General features: G+C 46.5%; 1 protein-coding gene across 12 annotated transcripts in view; it reads right to left on the reverse strand.

Annotated features, from left to right (window-relative positions):
- Positions 1–21,437, reverse strand: part of MYOM2 (myomesin 2) — a 93,472-nt gene that overhangs the window by 26,046 nt on the left and 45,989 nt on the right. For all 12 annotated transcript variants that reach the window (XM_070252790.1, XM_005606427.4, XM_001495857.6 and 9 more), the window contains 11 exons: positions 20,805–20,992; positions 19,193–19,319; positions 16,395–16,573; positions 14,971–15,085; positions 13,485–13,641; positions 13,294–13,400; positions 10,859–10,903; positions 10,108–10,244; positions 4,715–4,859; positions 4,542–4,601; positions 2,567–2,634 (listed from right to left, as the gene is read on the reverse strand). In XM_070252790.1, coding sequence (XP_070108891.1) covers positions 2,567–2,634; positions 4,542–4,601; positions 4,715–4,859; positions 10,108–10,244; positions 10,859–10,903; positions 13,294–13,400; positions 13,485–13,641; positions 14,971–15,085; positions 16,395–16,573; positions 19,193–19,319; positions 20,805–20,992 — 1,328 coding nt within the window. The remainder of the gene's footprint in view (positions 1–2,566; positions 2,635–4,541; positions 4,602–4,714; positions 4,860–10,107; positions 10,245–10,858; positions 10,904–13,293; positions 13,401–13,484; positions 13,642–14,970; positions 15,086–16,394; positions 16,574–19,192; positions 19,320–20,804; positions 20,993–21,437) is intronic.

Here is a 21,437-nt window from a genome sequence, read left to right on the forward strand (position 1 = left end):
CTACCGTACGGGTGCAACAAAAGTGGTGTCAATGACTAAAAGAGTAAATTATAAACGTTCAGATGGCGTGATCAGTTCTGATGGTGCGGCAGTGCCACATGGTTTAGGATTTCCCGTATCGGCTGTGTCAACTGGTGTAATTAGTGACAGCACCAGAAAGTGACCCCCAGACAACAGACATCCTCAATGTCTTACTCACACGTGTGCCCCAGGGCATGGCATGGAATTATACAGAAGCAATTCCATAAAGCTTCGTTGAACAACTGGAGGAGTGCCTCCCGCTGGCCTGGGGAGTAGGATCTTCTTTCCAAGGACAGAACCACAGTTTGAAAATAAAGGATAGGCTGGACCGTAGCTAAACGATTCTAGCGGATGATCTCCTTTACCCTAACGTTTCCAAATGGCGTCCATTTTCAGTGCCAGTCCATGCTTTTACTGTGCCTCCCATAATTCAATACTGCTTCCTCTTACTCTCAATTTCCAAGATATTTTAAATTGTGGGTCCTTGTGTGCTAAATAAAAAGGTAATTTCCAATGACCTTCAACCTCTGTTCTCTAAAACAAACGTCCTCTATTTATTTCTCCTATAGCTGGGGAGGTCCTTATGCCCCTAAATAACTCATTTGTCTCTTCTCTGAACTTTCTGCAATTTCTCTACCATTCTTCAGATATGGGCAACTAACACGAATATAAATGCCTAGAAAAGAAAATGACAAGATTGCTCCTGAGACATCATGGGGCACGGGGCTGACTCATGTTCCAACAGTAGACACTCCCTGAGCCTCCACTTGTGCTGTTTAGGAACTTTCTTTCAGATTTTCCTCTGTTTCTGACTGAAGTTTCCCTTATCTTGAACTTTTCCTTTAAAAGATGGTTTTCTGTGAAGTTATAACATGCATGTATCCTCGCATAAATTTTCTCCATGAGTTTTGATATGTGAGTAAAGAAAAGAATAACCATCGGCCAAAGTATTATCAAGGGAAAAACTATGTGGAAGAGGCTTTACAGAATCCTAAGATCGGTAGGGATACAAGTATTCATGACATCCCAGGACTTATTCCTCTTACAACTGGAAGTTTGTGCCCTTTGACAACTTCTCCCGTTTCTCCCACACACCAGGCCTTGGTGACCACCATTTTACTCCGTCTATAAGTTCAGGTTTTTTAGATTCCACATATAAGTGATATCATACAATATTTGTCTTTCTCTGACTTATTTCACTTAGTCTAATGCCCTCAAGGTCCCCCCATGTTGCAGCATGCAGCAGAATTTCCTTCCTTTTTAAGGCTGAGTAATATTCCATTGTTTGGATAGACCACATTTCATTTAGCCATTCATCCGTTGATGGACACTTGGGTTGCTTCCACTTTTTGGCTACTGTGAATGATGCTGCCATCAACATGGGTGTATACACATATAGATGAGTTCCTGCTTTCATTCCTTCCTATGCTGGATCGTACGGTGAGTCCATGTTTAATTTTTGAGGAACTGCCATACTGTCCTCCACAGCAACCAGCCTCTTAATTTACACCTGAATAATTAACTCCTAGTTTCCTTCCCACAGGGCTCTTTCATGGTTCAGCTCCCCTGTCGGGGTGCTGGACATCCCTGGAGCAGTCTCCATGTCCCTATTGACCTGCATCGTCCTTGGTCATCCTCCAGCACTCGGCTCAGGAATCTCTGCTTTGTTGAAACTGTCTGTCTGCTCTTCCCTCTTACCCGCTGGAGTGTAAGCAGCTTGAGGACAAAAACCACTGCATTGTTGACCTTGTCCCCCAGCCTCTTCTTCAGTAACAGTCACACAGCGGGTGCTCATTAAAGTTTGTTCTACAAAACCCAGATTTTTATATTTAGTAGTAATTAAGGTTTAATTTACTACTGAATTGTTAACGCAAAGCTTAAGCATCTTATTCCCAAAGCATACCTTTTATTTCCTAAAAACATCATATAAGCATCATGAAAATTACCAGGTAACTTTCATCATAGCATATTTTATCAGAAATTTACTTACTGAAACTATTTTTTTATGCTTTTTGGTGAGGAAGATTGGCCCTGAGATAACATCTGTTGCCAATCTTCTGCCTTTTGTTTTTCCCTCTCCCCTTAGCCCCAGCACATAGATGTGTATCCTGGTTGTAAGTCTTTCTAGTTCTTCTATGTGGGATGGCTCCACAGCATGGCTTGATGAGTGGTATGTAGGCCTGCGCCCAGGATCCTAACCAGCGAACCTGGTGCCGCTGGAGCAGAGCACGCTATCTTAACCACTTTGCCACAGGGCCAGCCCCTAAAATCTTAAATAAATATCTTTGTAAACTACCTCCTTGAATCTTCTTTTGCTGGTCACAACACTGTAGTGTTCTCATGAAGAATAAAGAGAAGCAACAAAAGTCGAAGTGCTGGGTTGTCCACGAGACCCAAAAGTCGCTCTGTCCCCCCACCCTCGCCTCTCTCAGCACACACGTTTCACCATCACCCGCTGCTGACGGCCGCTGCTTCCCTGAGACGGCTCTCTGACGGCCACAAGAACAAGCTGCTCACTGCGTTCCTGTCAGGACCGATGGCTCACCTTACAAACAAGCCGAACATCACAATCTTCTGTAACGTCCCAGTGCAGGTACTCAGCAAAATGAGGGCCTGAGGGGGAGAAAGAGGGGAACAGTGTCGAAAAGGAAAAAAGAAATAAAAAATATATATATCTATGAGTGCATTTTTGGCAGAAAACAATAGTTGTTCAGTATGAAACCAGGATAACTAATTTTCAGGGCTCCAAGGTCAAAGTGTGATTTTCCACTGCAATCTGTATTTGGGAGTGAGAATACCCTGGTTAATCTCTCCTGCTTGCTGACATCTAATATCTATTGTTCTTTAGAAAGAAGAATATGAAATCATTATTTTTTTTTCTCAAGTCGTATGTCTAACTGAGTATCTCAATGGCATAGTACATAAAAATTTTAAAATAGGAGAATAGAGATAAGATGAAGAAGAAACAGATTGACCTAGCAATTTTGGAAATGCGTATTTTATTTATATAGCATTCAAAGTCAAGGAGGGATCTATATATGTTTTTCATAAATGTCATTTTATTTAAAATAAGTGTAGAAGTGACCCATCTACTAATAACGACATAATTAGCCGATTCAACACAAAAATATAAAGCAGATTTAGAAAGTATTTATTGATTTCTTTTGTATAAATGCATTCTACAAAGTTGGTAAAAAAAACTTATAATGTAGAAATGAGTAAAATAAAATCTTTTTAACTATTAAAAATAAAAATCACTTAAAGATAATGTGTTGATTTTATATTTTATAAAGCATATTCTCACTTTTTTCAAAAGCCATAGAAATCCCATATAAAAATTATTCTTTAAATAAATCCTTGGATTATATTTTAGATTCTAAAACTAATCCATTTTCCTTTCTATCTAGTTAATGCACATTTTTATAAGCAACATATTTAAATATATTGTTTGTAGTTAAATAGTTAAAACATTTAAAAGTTAAAGAGACAAAAAGTGCAAACAATTTTAAGTAAAAAGCAAGTTCCTGGCAATTGAAATTGCTTCTACAGCCCTGGCTACATTTCAAAGCCTAATAATTCATCCGCTCCATTCTTTTATTTTTTTCTTTTTTGTCAAAATGGCTGCACTGTGTCTGGACATTGAGGATGGAGACGCCCTGCCCTGATCCCCACCCGGCTGTGAGGTCACCTCCTTTATCACTCATTTGCTAAGTACTGAGCTCCACCCTGTAGGAAGCGTCCTGGATGCTGCAAAAGATACAGAACAGGCAGTCCCCGTCCTCAGGAGTTCCAGTCACATTAACCTCCAAGTGAATGCTCAGATAAGGCCTGCTGGAGGAACCCCAGGGGGCGGGCAGGCAGGGGAAGCTACAGCGAGGCTTGAATATCTGCTGTGGACTTTGCTGCCTCAGTTTGAGAGGTGGCCATGGGAGAGCATCCTGGAGTGACAAGACGGCAAAGAGGTGGGAATGTGCCTGGCAAAATGGAAGACCTTAAAGACACCGGTCAGCTCATCCAGAAGTTGCACTGGGCAAGGAGGCAAACAAACTTTGGTTCAGTGAGGCGGGCAGATTATGGAGAGCCTAAATTCAGCCAGTAAGCTACGTAGTTATTCAAGAGTTTTAAGGAAAGGAGTACCTAAAAGAAATGAGTGTTTGGGAAAATTTATCTTCTAGCAGTGTATAGAAGAAACCAGTTAGTTAGTTAGCAAGTTGGCCACAGAGCCTGGTTCAACTGACCATTTCTTGGACTCGGATAGTAACAGGAAATATGAACGCTAAGCTACAGATTCCCAGGCTTTTTAAGAGAGAAGCAAGAAAAAATACAGATGGAAAAAATGAAAACGTCAAAGAACAGAAAAGAACCCAAATTTCTGCAGATAAAAACTGGTCTAACTTCTTGAACCCTTTAAAATAGCATTTAGAGTGGTTAGGCTTTATGGATGTAGGATGCTGCTGTAGACAAATACGGAAATCCTAAATCTTCTGTATGCTGGTGGTGGGGGCAAGTCAACCACTTACCTTGTTTCCTGAGAAATTCTTTTCTTTGAAATTCAGCCTCATCCAGGACAGCCCTGAATGCTAAATTCAACATGTAAGAGAAAAGAAGAAATGAAATACGTTTGCTTCTGTCTGGTCACAAGAATTTCTTTTGAATTGGACATGGACACATGAACATATTCAACACAGCCTACCATCTCCAATAAGAACCAGCGAAGATTGATTTTTGGCATTTCCGTCGTGAATCTGCACAGTGTAGGTGCCTTCGTTCTCAACAGTAAATCGATCCATTACCATCTCAATAATGCCAGTGGCTTTGTCACATTTAATTTTGTGTGTCTGGAAGCAATAAAGGAAACAGAATTCCACAGTGAAATTCCTTCTTCCAGTTTCAACCCTGATATTTAATAGTTGGCAGTGTCTATTATATCTTAAGGGATTGTGACACATGTAAAAACACAAAATGCAATTTTATCCACGAAACCTCTTGGTGAACCAGACATCAGATAAGGGACACCGGTGTTCACTGGGTGATGAAGCCCTAGTCCTGTGTGGGAGCGTCCACAGCCCAAAGTCTCCAGCAGAAACTCTGCACACTCTCCAGGAACAAGCAGCTAATGGAAGATACTTAAATACATGCGAGAAAATAAAATGGTGTGCACGTTAGCATATCCCACGCTGTTACAAAACCACATGTCGCTAGCAACAATGACACAATCCACCACCACACCATCCTCAGCCCTCAAGGACTCTGGGAATCACAGGCTTTGCTACTGCTGCCATTGATCAGGGGTGCAGGAGCCTTATGCAAGGAGAGCACAGACTTTTAGGGAGAGCACAGAGGAGTACTTTATGCTTCTGAACCCCAGTACCTAATGCTTCCCCTCCTTTCTGAGCCCCAGGACATGCTGCCTGGCACAGCCCCTCCCCACTCTGGCCGTGGTCGCTATAACTGGACACTAGTCTCACTCCCTCTGATCAGCTCAAGGAGGACTGTCCTGGGATTGCCTTTGGAATTAGCTGGTGCCTTCCCCGTGGGCTCCACGCAGCCCCTGCCTCCCCTTCAGGGGCACACCTCCCATTGGTTCCACTGTCCTCTTGCCACCTGCCTATCTTGCTAGATGGTGAGTCCCTGAGAACTGGGACTGCATCACTCACCTTTGCAACCCCACCCAGTGCCTAGCACACTGCCTGGCAGGCAATAAATACCAAATAAATGTGGAATGACTAATGAGAAAGTCAACCTGTGGCTTATCAGCTGCCGCCTGGGGCACTGAGCTGGCTGTGGTCTCCTGATGCTGTTGAGCGGTGCTGAGCAAAGTTTCTACAGGGGCATTCTTATTCCTTGCATCTTCCCACCGTTACTCTCCAGCAACAAATTCTGTGCTGGCCTTCATTCCTTTAACGTGCATTGTTAAGCTGCTCCGACAAAATTCAAAGCTGAGGGAACGGGAGTCGCCAAGATGAACCGGGCACGACCTCTGACCTCAGGGTTTACAGGCCAATAGGAGACACACAGATGCCCAAATCACTACAACACAGGCAGAAAAGGTTTAAGAACGAGCCAGAGAGGCACCATCTAGCTAAGAGCAGCAGAGGCTGGCCTGGGAACCAGCCTTCCTTCTCCCTACAGACCCGGGAAGACTTCTCTGTCAGCGCAGCTCCTCCCTTCCGATGAGGCCTCAGGGAAACCGTGCAGTTGTCCCAGTGTGTCCCCTCAACCCCTCCCTGCTTTGATCACCTCCTTCCTCAGCACCTGCCACCACCACCCCCATCACCCCCATCACCATGGATGAACATGCCCAGACCCCACAGTCCACTATCCGGGCAGATCTGAGCAGCAACACTTTCCAACACTGCCACCCACCCGAAGCTCACCTCTCCTTCAGACTCTGCTCTCATCACGTGCAATGAGCTAACAGATACTGAGATGTTTTACGGCCATTAATGGACTGTGGTTTATTCCACTGGGACAATACGGGATCTGAAATTAGGCAGGGGTCCTGGAGGTGGAAGGACCACATCCAAAGAATGATTCATCCTAAAGGCTGCAGTAATGCAGAGAAAGGATGCATAGAGGCCCCTGGACTCAACAGTCTCCTCAGCAACACCAGCCCTGACATCTCAGACGGCCTGATCCTCTGGACTCGACCTCCGCACCCAGAATGAACAACGGGACGATAATGTTTGCAATGGACACTTCCTGCAGGCATTCATTCTTCCTTCCAGATGGAGCCCTGCTGGGATTTAAGCGATGACTTCCCAACCTGAATCATGACCTGAACCATGAAGGCCGGAGGCCCTGGGAGCAAGATGAGCAGAATAAACACCATAATCTGTGGCCAGCAGGAAAAAAGCGGGATGACCACAGGAAACTCCACTCCTTCCCTCTAGACACCACACTCCTCCTACAATCCTTACACCAATCGGAATACGAAAAAGAATTTCTATCTGTAGGTAACTAACAGATAATTTGTAAGTTTAACCAGAGAAACCGCATTTTCTGACAAATCACGTGCATTTATTTTCACAATGCTCTTGCTTCTCTTTAAGGGCACATCTATATTTTGTTATTCCAAAAGCCAGTGTCACAAGAAAGAGTTTAGAATATGAACATTAGCAACATAAGGACTCTGTTGGGTTTATATCTGAGTTCATTTCCCTCGGCGTCAGGCACCGTTGCTAAACTCTCCTGCTTGGCATTCGAGGCCACTGTCTTCTGACCCCTTTCCTTTTATCTGACTGTATTTCCCAGATCAAAGTAAGCGCTCTCCAGGCTGCCCACCCTCTTCCCACCCGCATCCGTTATGCTGTCCACTCTCGGCTGCCACAGGCAGCAGGACTCACTGTCTTCGCCTCCATCCCAGGTTCCTCCTCCTTCTGACTCCACCATAATCCTCTGTTCCTGTAGTCTCCCTAGCTGCTTCAGCCTCTCCAAACTGCTTTCTCTGAATTCAGACAGTGTTTACTGTACTGTTTTAACAAACCCTTAATTCTGTATTTTTTCTATATCACTCTCTCATGGAAGCTGTATTTCTCCAACTCAGGGACAACCCCCAGGAGGGCAAGCTTACGTCTCCCTTTCTGTCCCTGCTGTGTGGTCAGCTATGGCAGATAATCAACATCGACAGCAGAATATACACGGCCGTCCACCAGGAACGGAGCCTGACCATCCAAGTTCCAAGGGAAACTGCTGCTTCCGGCTCTGTTTGATCCAGTAAGACCTCCAGCTTTTAAGTGCACAAAGCCCAGCCCCCACCTCCAGGCCTTAACCTCCAGGAAACATAAAAAATCACCTTCACAATTAGAAATTTCAAGATTATTTCAAACGTGTAAAGTGCAGAATAAGTACTTGTATAAGATCATTTAGATTTTTTCCAAATGGGAAACTGGAGCAGGGAACTGGTATAAGTAAAACAATAGAGATAGAAATGAATGAGAAAGCTTGACCTCAGATACTTCTTGAAAGAGATCATTTTAAGAAACGGTATTGATCACAGGAAGTGGAGACACTGGGTCTCCCCTACTCGAGACTCAAGGAGTGCTCAGAGGGACCAGAAGCAGGAGTCCGATAGCTGCCATGGGTGGACCCTGGCCATGCACCTTGAGCATCTTTGCAGTTCTGAGTATTTGCCTTTGAATAAGGAGAGCTAACTTCAAGTTGATTGGACAAACACACTGTTCTTATTTGTGTGGCGTTACACTCACTTCAAGCATCTTTAAGCGGAGAACTATAGGAACCCGCTCCAATTAGGTCTGAGAGGTAAGAAGGGACAACTCTCATCAACCAGATTCCTAACAATACAGTCGCCTTTTCAATTTCCTCAGCTACTGCACTGCAGTGTCTGAGCAGGTCTTAGAAAATAATTAGGCTTCTTGCTATTGCCATTATGCAGCAAGCTGAAGTTCAATGATTTTATGGGTGCCATAAATACAGGCTTTTATGTGACTTTCACAAAATAGCATCAATCTGCACATGGAAAAGTCACCTGTGGATTGCTAATTAAAGAAGTGAAATAGTACAGCCATATTCCGAAAGATTAGCCGGGTACAACAACATCCGTTTTTAAAGCAAGCCCCATACCGCAGTTAGGAAATGTTAATCAAAAGATGTTCTGCCAATAAAGCACAATTACACTAAGTCCCATTTCATTTCCCAGCTTGGCCTCCGCTCAAAGGAAATTTCTCCAATTACCTTGATCATGCAGAACCCCCATAGACAATAGTCATTTGCTGGGATTTTTTGCAGCCAGGAAGAAACTCCATGGTTTCTACTTATTAGCCAATACTCCTACCTGTACCATTCTTAAAGTCTGTCATTATTCTCACAGGAAAGATCAATTGGATAAGAAAAATCTCATGATCTTTGTCTATGCAAGATTTCTGCCTGACAGACGTTCATCCAACCAACTAGCCTTTACGAAGTACCCATCAGACACAGAGGCTGGACTAGGAATGAGGAGCCCAGCTCAGAGAAACAGTAAGTGGGCTGCTCACATGGCAAGAGCAATTCCTACATCTCAAGCCTTCTATTAATATTTGGGTAATGGTCAAAGGAATGAGGCATTCAGGACTTAGGCTCATAGCTAAATACACCAACAACACTACATACTGGGTATCAAGGGAAAAGAGACTAGAGGAGGTAAAGATGGTAGAATTTGAGACCCCAAGCTCACCGCTGAACAATAAAGGCCCCATAAAACATAACGTCTTTTAACTGGGTCCCCAGGTGTGCTACAATTATTAGACAAGAGGAAATACACAGTCAGCCCTCCATATCCACGGGTTCCACATCTGCGGATTCAACCAACCGCAAATCGTGTATGTACAGTGTTTAGGATCCGCGGTTGGCTGAATCCGCAGATGTGGAACCCGTGGACACCAAGGGCTAACTAGGGGACTTGAGCACGTGTGGAATTTGGTATCCGTGGGGGTCCTGAAAACAGTCCTCCACAGATACCGAGGGACAACTGTATCAAAACATAGTGTTGCACAGCCAAACAAGGACTAACTAATCATTATAAGATTCATCCTACTCAATTAAAAGTAGAACAAGGACGAAAGTGTTTGTATCATAGCTTGCTATGCATTCTTGACAGTTCTGCTCTCTCTGCCCAGATTTGCCAGGCCAACAGAGTAGCCAAAAACTTAGGGAAGGTGCAGAAATTAATTTCGCTTCCATGGGAAGCTCTCAGTGAGGCGGGGGAGGACAACAGAGCAAAAACAGATGCCTTCAACACCATTACAAAGCATAAATAAACTGATCCATCAAGGATATTTCCCCCCTCTCCCATGTAATCTAAACTTTTCAATAAAAGCAAGCTCAACGTCTCTAGAACATAGTTTGTCATTTTTTAATTCCAACAGGCTTGGACTTAAAAGACTCCTGATCTCTTATCTACCCAGACCAAGTCTCTGAACATGGCAAGAATCAGCCATCTCTCATTCATCTTGTCAACCTTCTACACCCCAATTTCTACAGCTCAAAAGGGGATGAAAACAGACACAGAATATTGACTCTAATAACTGACGCACCGGAGTAAACCCAGGCCCTCTCCGGAGGCGGAGCTCGTTCCATGGGACTCACCTCGCTGTCAGAGACTTCTCTGTCATTAATAATAAATCGGTAGCTGGCGTCTGGTGATAAGTGCTCAGCCTGGAGCCAGAAGCGAACCTGGCCCTTATCAAAAATCTCATAAGCTAATTCAGATTTCAGAGGAATCGCTACAGGAAGGAAAGAAACCACAAGTCAATAATGCATGAATCCTTGTGAGAAGGAACAGTTGCATATTGTAGGAAAATATCAATCCTCATTAAATGTTTTGAGAATGTGAAACCCTGGAGTATTGAGTTGGATGATGAAAACCAAAAGTAGAAAAGAAAAGTCTAGTTGTTGCGTGTAAAGCCCCTGCTATGTGAGTTCTGTGCACGTGCCTACTGTGTGAGTTGTGTGTGCACGTGCCTGCTGTGTGAGTTGTGTGTGTGTGCATGCATGCACGGTGTGGCTTTCTCAATGGATCCAGTGACTACACATGGGTGTATTCTTTCTGTAGTCAATGAAATTCAATCACTGGAGATCTATTTGACAGACATCTCATTTGAATTAGGGAGAGCTATACTAAACCCAAAATTCAAAACACTCTCTATGCAATGAGAATTTCTACAAATTACAATATAAGCTCATATTTGTGTTAAATGAGTAGGTGACAAGCCTGTAAGCTGGGAGCATCAGACAATGTCATCCTCTCCCCAGAGTGTTCCTTGGAGAGCTCCACACCCCAGGGACTATGGCCCTGCCTGGTTGGCAATTGCACCTGCAGGGCTCCAGGCTTACTTACTGGGATTTTTGATTTCGTTGCTCAGAGCCATCAAACGTTCAAGCTCTAAAATTAAGAAGAATACATTCGTTGATTTTTGATCTATATGTTCAGAAGTCGGCAAACAATTGCAAGGCTAAACGATAGTAGAGATTTTACACCACCAAGATTAAAGTTGAGGATGTGGGAGAAATTTGAACTAGCAGTGGAAAGGATGTGGGGATAACTTTAACCTGCGAAGACTCTTCAATAAATTGTAAGTCATCTGCGACTAAGATCCTTGCCACTTAAATAACTAAAGGGACAGCTTAGGAGCTTAGGGCTGAGGTCTCGGGGAGTGGGGGCTTGGGGGAGGGGCAGGCATATTCCTGGAAGAGAGGAAGTCTTTGCAGAGGGGAAATTTAAAGAGATCCATTTCCAGACCCTCTAATCCCACATGAACTTTTCCTAAAATTGATCTGGCTGACTGAGAATGTGCGGGGAGCCTGTTATTTTCCTTCTTTCAAAATGTCCTTCCAACACACCTCTCATCCACCCAGAATTCCTCTGTGGCGTTTTCCCACAAGTGAGAAAAAAAAGAAAGAAAACGGAATGCATTGTTCCTGAGAGTCCCAAGTGCAAGTTTTGAAAAATGGAAGATTCTAAACCATTTCTTCCTTTGTCTTTCCTTCCTTCCTTTTTGCTTTTCTCCTTCCTTTCTTCTTAAAATTAGAATTTAGAAATGAGACTGTGGTCACGAGGGCATGTATGAACATGTTTATTTGAACTGAAAATCAAGTCAGACTTTTACTGACGGAAAGTAAACTCAGTCCGGGGGGTGGTCTGACAGGAGAGCCGATGCTCCCAATCAGGTCTTGTAGGAATTTCCATAGATCAAAGGAGGTAAATCTGTATCTCCAAGGTTTCGCATAAAATATATTTAAAGTCCATATACAATATAAAATATGCTGGAAACTTTCATCGTTTGCAGCTATTTAAAATTAAGTTGAAAAGGTTGTCTATAAACTTAAAGATGGTGCCGAGGAGTACATCACTTTTCAGAATTCTTTAAGGATGTTTTGTGAGTAAAAAAGTGTTTGAAGACCCCTGAATTCGAGTCAGAAAGGGCAGCTTTAAAAGCACGAGGGCAGATTCTGGTCCGTTCCTGCGTGTCTGAGAGCAGCAAGCACACCAAGGACCCTGGGAAGCAGAGACAGTGCGGACCCCTCTGCTGCCCTCCTGCTGCGTCTTCTAAATTTGCATGAACTTACCCAATTTTACCCAACATGTGAGCCGCACCAGCAGACATCTGAAGCCATGAGGATGCTGTCTCCCAGCTGGGATCCAAGCTCCTTACCCCCACGACACCCATCCAGTGTCAGGATTCCTCAGGATCACCCCCTTCGCATGCTGCCAATCAAGATGCCAACTGATACCCCAAGGGCCTGTTTATCAAGCTTAAGGCATCCCAGAGGACCCTGCATTTTAACGGAGACTCAAAAGCTTTTAAAGACCCAAAGAAACTCGGAGATTTGAGGATTCTGCCCCACGCAACATAGTTCGTGCCACGTCACTGGCTGATCATTTTTTTTTTTTTTTTAAAGATTTTATTTTTTCCTTTTTCTCCCCAAAGCCCCCAGTACATAGTTGTATATTCTTAGTTGTGGGTCCTTCTAGTTGTGGCATGTGGGATGCCGCCTCAGCATGGCTTGATGAACAGTACCATGTCCGCGCCCAGGATTCGAACCAACGAAACACTGGGCTGCCTGCAGCAGAGCGCGCGAACTTAACCACTTCGCCACAGGGCCGGCCCCACTGGCTGGTCATTTTTAAAACTTGTAAGGTTGACCCTGACCTATAGGTAGGGTAGATGAGGGTTGGACAGAAATAAATTTAAACCCAGCGTGACAGAATCCACCTCATGGGTCCATTTGCCTGCTGAACTCACATCTGTGAACCCACCTAAGCGTAACTACTGTTGTTCCCCGTTCAGAGCAAACAGGCTTTTTCACTGCTTTCCAGTCTTCTATTTGTAAGAGAGTGAGAGACTTTGACTATGGCAATTAAATATTATTTCGCACACATACAAATATATGTACATTTGTTTTCTTTTACCGTCCCGATTATTCAGTGTTGGGAGGATTAATGTCGCTCATTAATTTTATGGGCTTCTTTGCTAATATGCTACTTCCTACCTGCCAAACTCCGGAAATGGAACTAAAACTCAACTTGAAAAGTACAAGTGGAAGTTACATAAGCAACATGTCCTGGACCAGTGATTTATTTGGTGGATAGAGTACTAACTCTAGAGTTTGTTTAATTTCTAAAGTAACTTTTGACTTATAAAAAATTTCCCCACCCCCAGCCTCCCACAAACACGTGCCCTTTTTCTAAGCAAATCAGTCTTTTCCACGTTAGTGTCAATCTTTGAAAGTGTTGTAAAACCCAAAAACAAGCCTGTGTCCCATAGATATTACCTTGTGGATCCAAGACAAAGCTGGAGGACACCCCATCCGTGTCACTTACAGACACAGAATAAGTCCCTAAGTCTTCTTTATCCGGATGCTTAAAGTACAGCTTCGAGCTGAAAGAGAAGAGGGGACATGAATTGCCCGTGTCTGCGGGGTCTCTGAGGGGCCACGACGAGCAGCTTCAAAGTGTGACTTACTGGTCACCCACGGTCTCGACCTTGAACCTCTCATTATCCCCAATGTCCTCGTAGGATTTACACCAGGTGAACTGAGAGGCGTCCGTCATCTCCTGGCAGTCGAAACTCAGGTAGATGTTGCCTTCTTCATCCACTCCCGCACTGATCTCCTTAGTGCCTGCAGAGCAAGAAGAGGGGCAGACGTCTCAGGAACACGCTGTCCTCTGGATTCTTTTTTGGGAGAGCCACTGGCACAGGCAGAGAGCTTACTTTACATCGAATCATCAGTTTTGACTTACCATCCGTCTGGGACATTAAGTAGGAGAATCATGAAAGAGAGAACCACTCCAGGCAGGATACAGATGGCAGAGTGGTTGGGGTCTTTTTTACATCCTCACATTTCTGTCCATTCCCTTTTCTGCATCCAGGACGGCTGGAGAAAGCCTTTAACAGCTGCTGGTCCTGGCCACAAAGCCCCATTTTCCCTCTGAGATCTCATGCCCTCACCTGTTCCCAGGGCCCAGGCAGCCGAGGTTACATGAGCTGATTTCACCCTCACACGGGCCCCTCTTCCCCGACCTTTTCCTTTGTGGAGGGCAGTTTGTTTGTGGCTTTTTGACCAAGTGGACACCTGGCCCAACGCAGGCCAGAGAGAATCTACCCTTAGGAATTAGGAACTGGAGGGGACACCTCAGCCTCGGCAGTGCGTGAAGCTGAGGCTGGGTACCTATGAATGCTCTCAGTTACCAAGGAGATGGAGAAGCACCAAGAGCCAGGGGGCAGAATAACACGAGGCCATATCCAGAGAGAGGAGAAACGAGAGAGGAAACATGTTCTACAGTTTCTGGTTGATTCTCTTTCTGCGACTCAGGTACCCTCCTTCCCCACGTATCCTGTGAGGCACCTCCCACCCTTGCAAGTACTCCCCTGTTAAGGTCACCTCAACTGGGTGTTTATTACTTGCAACCAAGGAAGCTACCGAGGGCTTTATAATTTCCTGATCAAAATTCAGCAGTAGTATAAACGGCCATCATCATTCCTGCATGTTGTTTTACTGCTCCAAATAAAGACCCTGCCGACCCCACAAACCGACTTAAGTTGCCCGAATCCCACCCAGGGATGTTAGACCGTATGCAGGGCTTGAGTACACACTCCGTCTCACCTGCCAATCCAACTCTTCTGAAAACATGACAGGATACATATCATCCATCATCCATCCATCCACCCACCCATCCATCCATCCATCCATCCATCCATCATCCACCCATCCATTCATCCATCCATCCATCCATCCATCCATTCATTCACCCAATTCATCCATCCATCCGCCCAACCCATCCATCCATCCATACATACACCCAATCCATCCATCCATCTACCCATCCATCCACCCATCTATCCATCCATCCATCCATGTAGACATACATAATACATGCATACTCTCCTTCCAAATAATTGATGTTCTAAATGTTGTGCTATTTTGAGCAGCTGAGCAGTCAAACCTCACCTGGCCTGGCTTCCACGAGCACAGGTTCAGAAGTGTCCGAGGGTTTCCCTACCCCACTTGCATTCACTGCCCGAACTCGGAAGACATAGGTTTTGCCTTGGTGCAGGTCACTGACCTTGAGAAGGCAGAGCAAACGTCACATGTGAGTAAATGAAGATGACTTCATTACTTTTCACATTTTATTATGAACCTACTTTCTCTTTAAAAATAACTTATTCTTCTTGTTGGAAGAGCTCTGCAGAGTAAGGTAAAAAAGCAGGAGGGAAAAGAGACCACGATCATTTACAATCTTACAATCCTTACAAGAATCAACAGATTTGCTGCAATTCTGATATATTCTCTTTCTTTTTTCTTTGCACATTTTAAACAAAATTAAAATCATATCGTTTAGTTTGTAATCTGGTGTTCATATTGAACATAAATCTGTTGGACCAAATATTATTTTAAATGTGATTTTAAACTGTGTGAAATATCCCATCATTTGGACACATCAGAATTAAATTGATCTCTTCTTGTGTGTATATAGATTATGTGTATTATAATTTGCAGTGATAACCATAAATAAAACACACATTAGCTAATTTCTAACAATTTATCCAGCTAGATTCTTAGAAGCTGATTTGTTCATTCAAAGGAGACTGATCTTGTTTCACGTTACGAACTTGTTTTCCAGAGGTCCCTGCACATTTACGCCTCTGTAGACGTGCAGCCGTGCGTCTAACTCAGGTGTGGGCTTTCTCTAAGTACGGGGTGTGTCACCTCTCTGTATAAACCACACCGCAGAGCCCACAACCACAAGAGGAAAGCCTCTGGACAAGGGCAGCCGGGCCCGTGAGCCAGGGCACAGGGGCCTGTGGGTCTGCGGGTGGTTGTCACAACTGACCCCGTGACTGGTAAATTCTAGGTGCTAAAAATAGAAGTATTTACAGAAAGAGAGGATAGAGAAATTCACACATTATAAATCCGTCCAATGTATTAAAACTGTGTGCATATATGTATGTGTGTACATCGTTTATCAGATAGACTTCTATTAGAATCACAAGAATTAAGTAAGTTAAATACGGGACTTGAAGTGGAAAGACAATATTAATCATTTCTGTGGAAAGCACACAAACACAGCCTATAAACATACCAGTCTCAGCTCTCCCAGCGCTGTTAATGGTTGTTAGGCTACAATAAATGGAGGGAAACAGGCGGGCGTGGACCGTCCCCACCAGGCACATGGCCCCTTGTGGGGTGTGAGCAGAGTGGCTCCTCCTCAAGGGCTTCACCACCACCTGCTGGACCTGTGCTCTGCCACCCGCTCTGCTGCCACCAAGATGCCCTCTCACTGAACGGGCTCATCGGGGGGCGTTGAGCTAGTCTGATACGGCGTCAAAAGCACTTTCCCAGAAGGCAGCCAGTCACCGGAGGAGTGCCCTCACCTTTAAGTAACGATTCGCAGTCGTCGCCTCGTTCACGGTGACCCATTCTCCAGCGTCTTCTTCCCTATAGTCCACGAAATACCCAGAAACAGGACTGCTGCCAGAGTACACCGGGGCTTTCCACAGCATCACCAGCGACGTGTCCCTGACCTCGCAGAACGTCAGATCGTAGGCAGGACCTGAAACGTCGAGTTTAGTCTGCACACGTGCACGCACGTGCCAACGCCGCGCATCTGTGCCCTGTGGACACGCAGCTTCCTCAGGAGCCTCCTCACCACCGACGTCACTTTACTCCTCACTAAATGTAGAGACTGCCTTTCTCGGGAGTGGGCGTGAGGAGCGGGGCTGAGCCGGGCATTGGGAGTTGGGGGAGAGTCTGGCTTCGTGTTCCTGCAGCCTCACCCATTAGGCATCTACGTGACTGCGGATAACTTGGGATAATTCAGGAGCCCACATCACTCAGTCAGGACCAGCAGGTACGTCTCACAGGGAGAAAAGGTGTGCAGAAAAGGAAGGGCACTCATGTGACCCGCCCACCGTGCTGGAAACCTGGCCATCACACGTCTTCCTTCAGAGAGCCTGACCACCTGTCAGCTAACTGGTACACCTGCCGGCTAACTGGTACACCTGCCAGCTAACCAAAACACCTGCTGGCTAACCAGTACACCTGCCAGCTAACCTGTCCATCTGCTGGCTAACTGGTACACCTGCCAGCTAACCAGTCCACCTGCTGGCTAACTGGTACACCTGCCAGCTAACCGGTACATCTGCCAGCTGACCAGCACACCTGACGGCTAACCACTACACCTGCCAGCTGACCAGTCTACCTGCTGGCTAACCAATACACCTGCCAGCTAACCTGTCCACCTGCTGGCTAGCTGGTACACCTGCCAGCTAACCAAAACACCTGCCGGCTAACCAGTCCATCCGCTAGCTAACCAGTACACCTGCCAGCTAAACTGTCCACCTGCTGGCTAACTGGTACACCTGGCAGCTAACCAAAACACCTGCTGGCTAACCAGTCCATCTGCTAGCTAACCAGTACACCTGCCAGCTAACCTGTCCACCTGCTGGCTAACTGGTACACCTGCCAGCTAACCAGTCCACCTGCTGGCTAACCAGTACACCTGCCAGCTAACCAGTACACCTGCTGGCTAACTGGTACACCTGCCAGCTAACTGGTACATCTGCCAGCTGACCAGCACACCTGACGGCTAACCACTACACCAGCCAGCTGACCAGTCCACCTGCTGGCTAACCAATACGCCTGCCAGCTAACCTGTCCACCTGCTGGCTAGCTGGTACACCTGCCAGCTAACCAAAACACCTGCCGGCTAACCAGCACACCTGATGGCTAACCACTACACCTGCCAGCTGACTAGTCCACCTGCTGGCTAACCAGTACACCTGCCAGCTAACCAGTCCACCTGCCTGCCAGCTAACCAGTCCACCTTCCAGCTGACGCATGCACCTGATCCCCCACCACATCACCCTGCCTTCCACAGACGCCCAGAGCGATTCTGCAGGGGTGCGGCCCTGATTCCCCTGGCCCAGAGGAGGTTTGGGCATCAAAGGGAAGCCGGCAGCAGCTCCACGGTAAGTAAACCACACTGCATCCTCTGAGCATCACTCAGCCGTTTCATATGAGGCCCCATAAATGGTCTGGAGACCTCAACAGCTTTCCCCTCCATTCACTTTCCCAAGGGGCAAAAATTAATTTCTTTACAAAAAAGGAAAAGAAGAAAAAGCAATATGATCTGGCCACAAAATTGAGAAATAGTCTGAGTTTTTGGGTTTTCGAGCTTTTAGCCTTCAACTGTATATTTATTGTTTGGGGGTTGTTTTGTTTTGTTCCAAATATGAACCAGGGGCCGCCCCGTGGCGGAGTGGTTAGGTTCACATGCTCCACTTCAGTGGCCCGGGGTTTCGCCGGTTCGGATCCGGGGCACGGACATGGCACTGCTTGTCAGGCCACGTTGAGGTGGCGTCCCACATGCCACAACTAGAGGGACCCACAAGTAAAAAACATACAACTATATACTGGGGGGATGTGGGGAGAAAAAGCAGGAAAAAAAAAAAAAAGATTAGCAACAGTTGTTAGCTCAGGTGCCCATCTGTAAAAAAGAAAAAAAAATGGACAAATTACCCATTGTGTTTGGGTTCCTGAGGGAGCGAATACAAAGAAACTAAGGGCTGGTACTTGAGAATTTGTGAAAACAGCTTTACAATGTAGAGTCCTAAATAAGTGCAGATTTGCAACGATTCCACATTTTGGGACCAGAGGCCCAGGATCCCCACATGGTCCCGGGGCTGGAGAACCGTAGCTAATAACACACGCGAGAATCCTCATGTCACGCTCTGCCTCAGCTCCCGCCTGGGAGCCGTCTTCCCGGGTCTCCCTGCCCCTTTGGGAGGAGCTGGATGCAGACGGCCCCGACCAGGCTCAGGCTGCAGCATCACTGACTGTGGCGAGCCAGGCCTCGCTCTGCAGCTGGGACAGGTGTCCCTTCTAGGTGCCTCCATCCTGCCTCAGCCTTCAGCGCTGATGGCCCCTGCTTGTCAGCTGCTGACCTGTCTGAACGCTGCCCAGGCTCCAGGGCCTGGGTCCACGTGCCTCACAGCCATGCCCCGGTGCCTGCACAATCGTGGAGCTGCCGCACGCAAAATGACTGGAGGCCTGCTGGCTGCAGAGGCTGGGGTGGGCTGGCTGCAGGCACCGGGCCAGCACATGCAAAGCCGCCTCCTTACCTGGCCAGCCCCCTGTGCCCGCGGCGGGATCTAGGAGCGAAGCCTCTTACCAGGTTCGGGCATGGTCCAGGCCTCACACTTGAAGAGCTCACTGGGGTCAGACGGCTGCCCGATCCCGGCCAGGTTGGTGGCAGCAATTTTGAATTCATATGATGAGCCTTCAGTCAAGCCGTCGACCTATTTAGATTTTATTTAAATTAATACGTGAAATAAAAGCCACATTATAATTTATTGAGGAAAAGGAGTACTTATGATTGATTTATAGAACGGAATACGAGGGTGAGGGACCTTGTCAGTCAATTCCACTCCGTAATCTGAGGAAGGCTGTTTGTATGCCTGCCAAGTCGCAGTCCCTACGTTAATCCTGACATATTACGCCTCGTTCATCCCACAGATGCTCCTGCAGGCAGCCTTAGGGCAGACAGGGAAACTGAGGCTCAGAGAGATGAAAGGCACAGAGAGCAAGCGGCAAAGCAGAGGTGAGGGGACCCGCTCTCAAGGCCACGTCCTCCCGGCAGACGCCTGCGCCCTGGATGTCGTGGGCTGGAGAAGGAGCGTCCTCGTGGGCCGTGGCCTGGCCGTGTGACGCCGGGCACCCTGTCACCGTCTCCCCATACACTGGCTTGAGGTCCCTTAGGTCTCGACATCTACGTTCCACAGCCACTTGGCTCTGCCTGGTCTGCGCCACTGAAGACAAGGGGAAGGCCTGGACCAGGGCCAGCAGCCCTGCCTCGTGGCCGGGGTCATGGGAACGAGCTGGAATTTGGGCAACACATGTCATAATATACACAAAATATATGAGAGGTATATATCATATAAATATAATAAGGTAGAGTCTTCTACAAGGCCGAGATTAGACTTTCTGACAGTCTCCTCCCCCTACCAAAAAACTCCTCATCTTACATCTGAAGAGAGTCCCGTGAAACAGACTCATCTCGCCACTGAGGGAAGGATGCGGGCTCCCGTCGCCGGCCGCCTCGGGCAGCCCAGGTGCAGCATAAATGCCTTCTTCACTTGTTTCTGTCACACACAAACTGTGCAGTTTGTTGTTCAGATGGAGTACGGCAGCCTCAGAGAGAGAAAGAGAAAGCCCGCTGGCTGCTAACGGTTTGCGTCTGGATTTGATTCTGGATCTTTCTTACTCCAAACCCGTGTACTTTCTACTCTCTGCACCTGGGCACAATGGGTATTTGGGCAAGTGACTGCTCAGAGGCTGAAATACAAGCTTGTTAGGAAAATGGTGATAAACGAACAGAGGGGCAACATCCTTCTTCTGCTAAGTACTTGCTGAGGACAGACTCTGTCCCTTAGCCCCGCTCTGCACAAGGATGCAGGCATCCTGCCTTCCCCGGGCTCATGGTCCACAAAAGCCATGTTGCGACCGGGCCTTGGAGGCCGGGGTGCTGTCACAGCAGCGTCACTGTCAAACTGCCCCCTTACTTGGCTTTCCTCCTCTTCATTGATTCTCAGAAAGAACCTCTTCCTCAGATGCTTCCCCTTCTAGAGCTCTGTGATCTCAGGATGCTGTGCATTTTTTTTAAATCTATTTTTGTTTCTCTATCAAATTATCTAATGTCACTGAACTCTGAAATACTGAGTGGAGGACGCTGCCCCAAATGTGCATTCACACAGCAAAAAAAAAAATGAATCCGTAAAACCAACCGTCAGGATCCTCTCCTGGATGGGTGCGGCGTTGACCTCATGCCAGTTTTTATGATGGGCCTCACGCTTGTCTATATAGTAACCGAGGATGGGCGCGCCACCGCTGAATTTAGGCACCTTCCAGCCCAGGGTCATGGAGTGGCCGTCACAGTTCAGAAGGGTGATCCCATAAGGATACGATGGGACGGCTGCAAGGAAACACAGCGGGAAGGGACGTGGATCTCAGCTCAGCTTTCCTTCTCGTTACCCCACCTCCTGGGGCCGACATGCAGGAACGAGGAGGCCCTGAGCACCAGGGCCCTCTCTCCCTTCCTTGGCCTACCTTCTAACCATCTTGGTTTTCATCTCTTCCTTTAAAGAGAGTAGGTAAACAAGAAAAAGTTCCTCTCACATATGTCTATTGCTATTTCTAAACACATCTTCCAATATTTCAATACTGCAAGGGCAATGCATTATTTGAGTCTGGCCTGGACACTTGAAATAATAGGTTCTCCCCCCTCATCCAAGGAAGACCTCAAGAAGGAGTTTCTCGTTGCGCCCACGAAGAAGACACTGTACCTCTCGCGGCTGGTGACCACGAACATTGTTTCGGTCAGGAAGTCTTCATTTCCTACATAGTCATAAAACTTCACA

Source organism: Equus caballus, chromosome 27 (genome assembly GCF_041296265.1).
Source record: "Equus caballus isolate H_3958 breed thoroughbred chromosome 27, TB-T2T, whole genome shotgun sequence".
In the NCBI taxonomy this organism is placed as follows: Eukaryota; Metazoa; Chordata; class Mammalia; order Perissodactyla; family Equidae; genus Equus; species Equus caballus.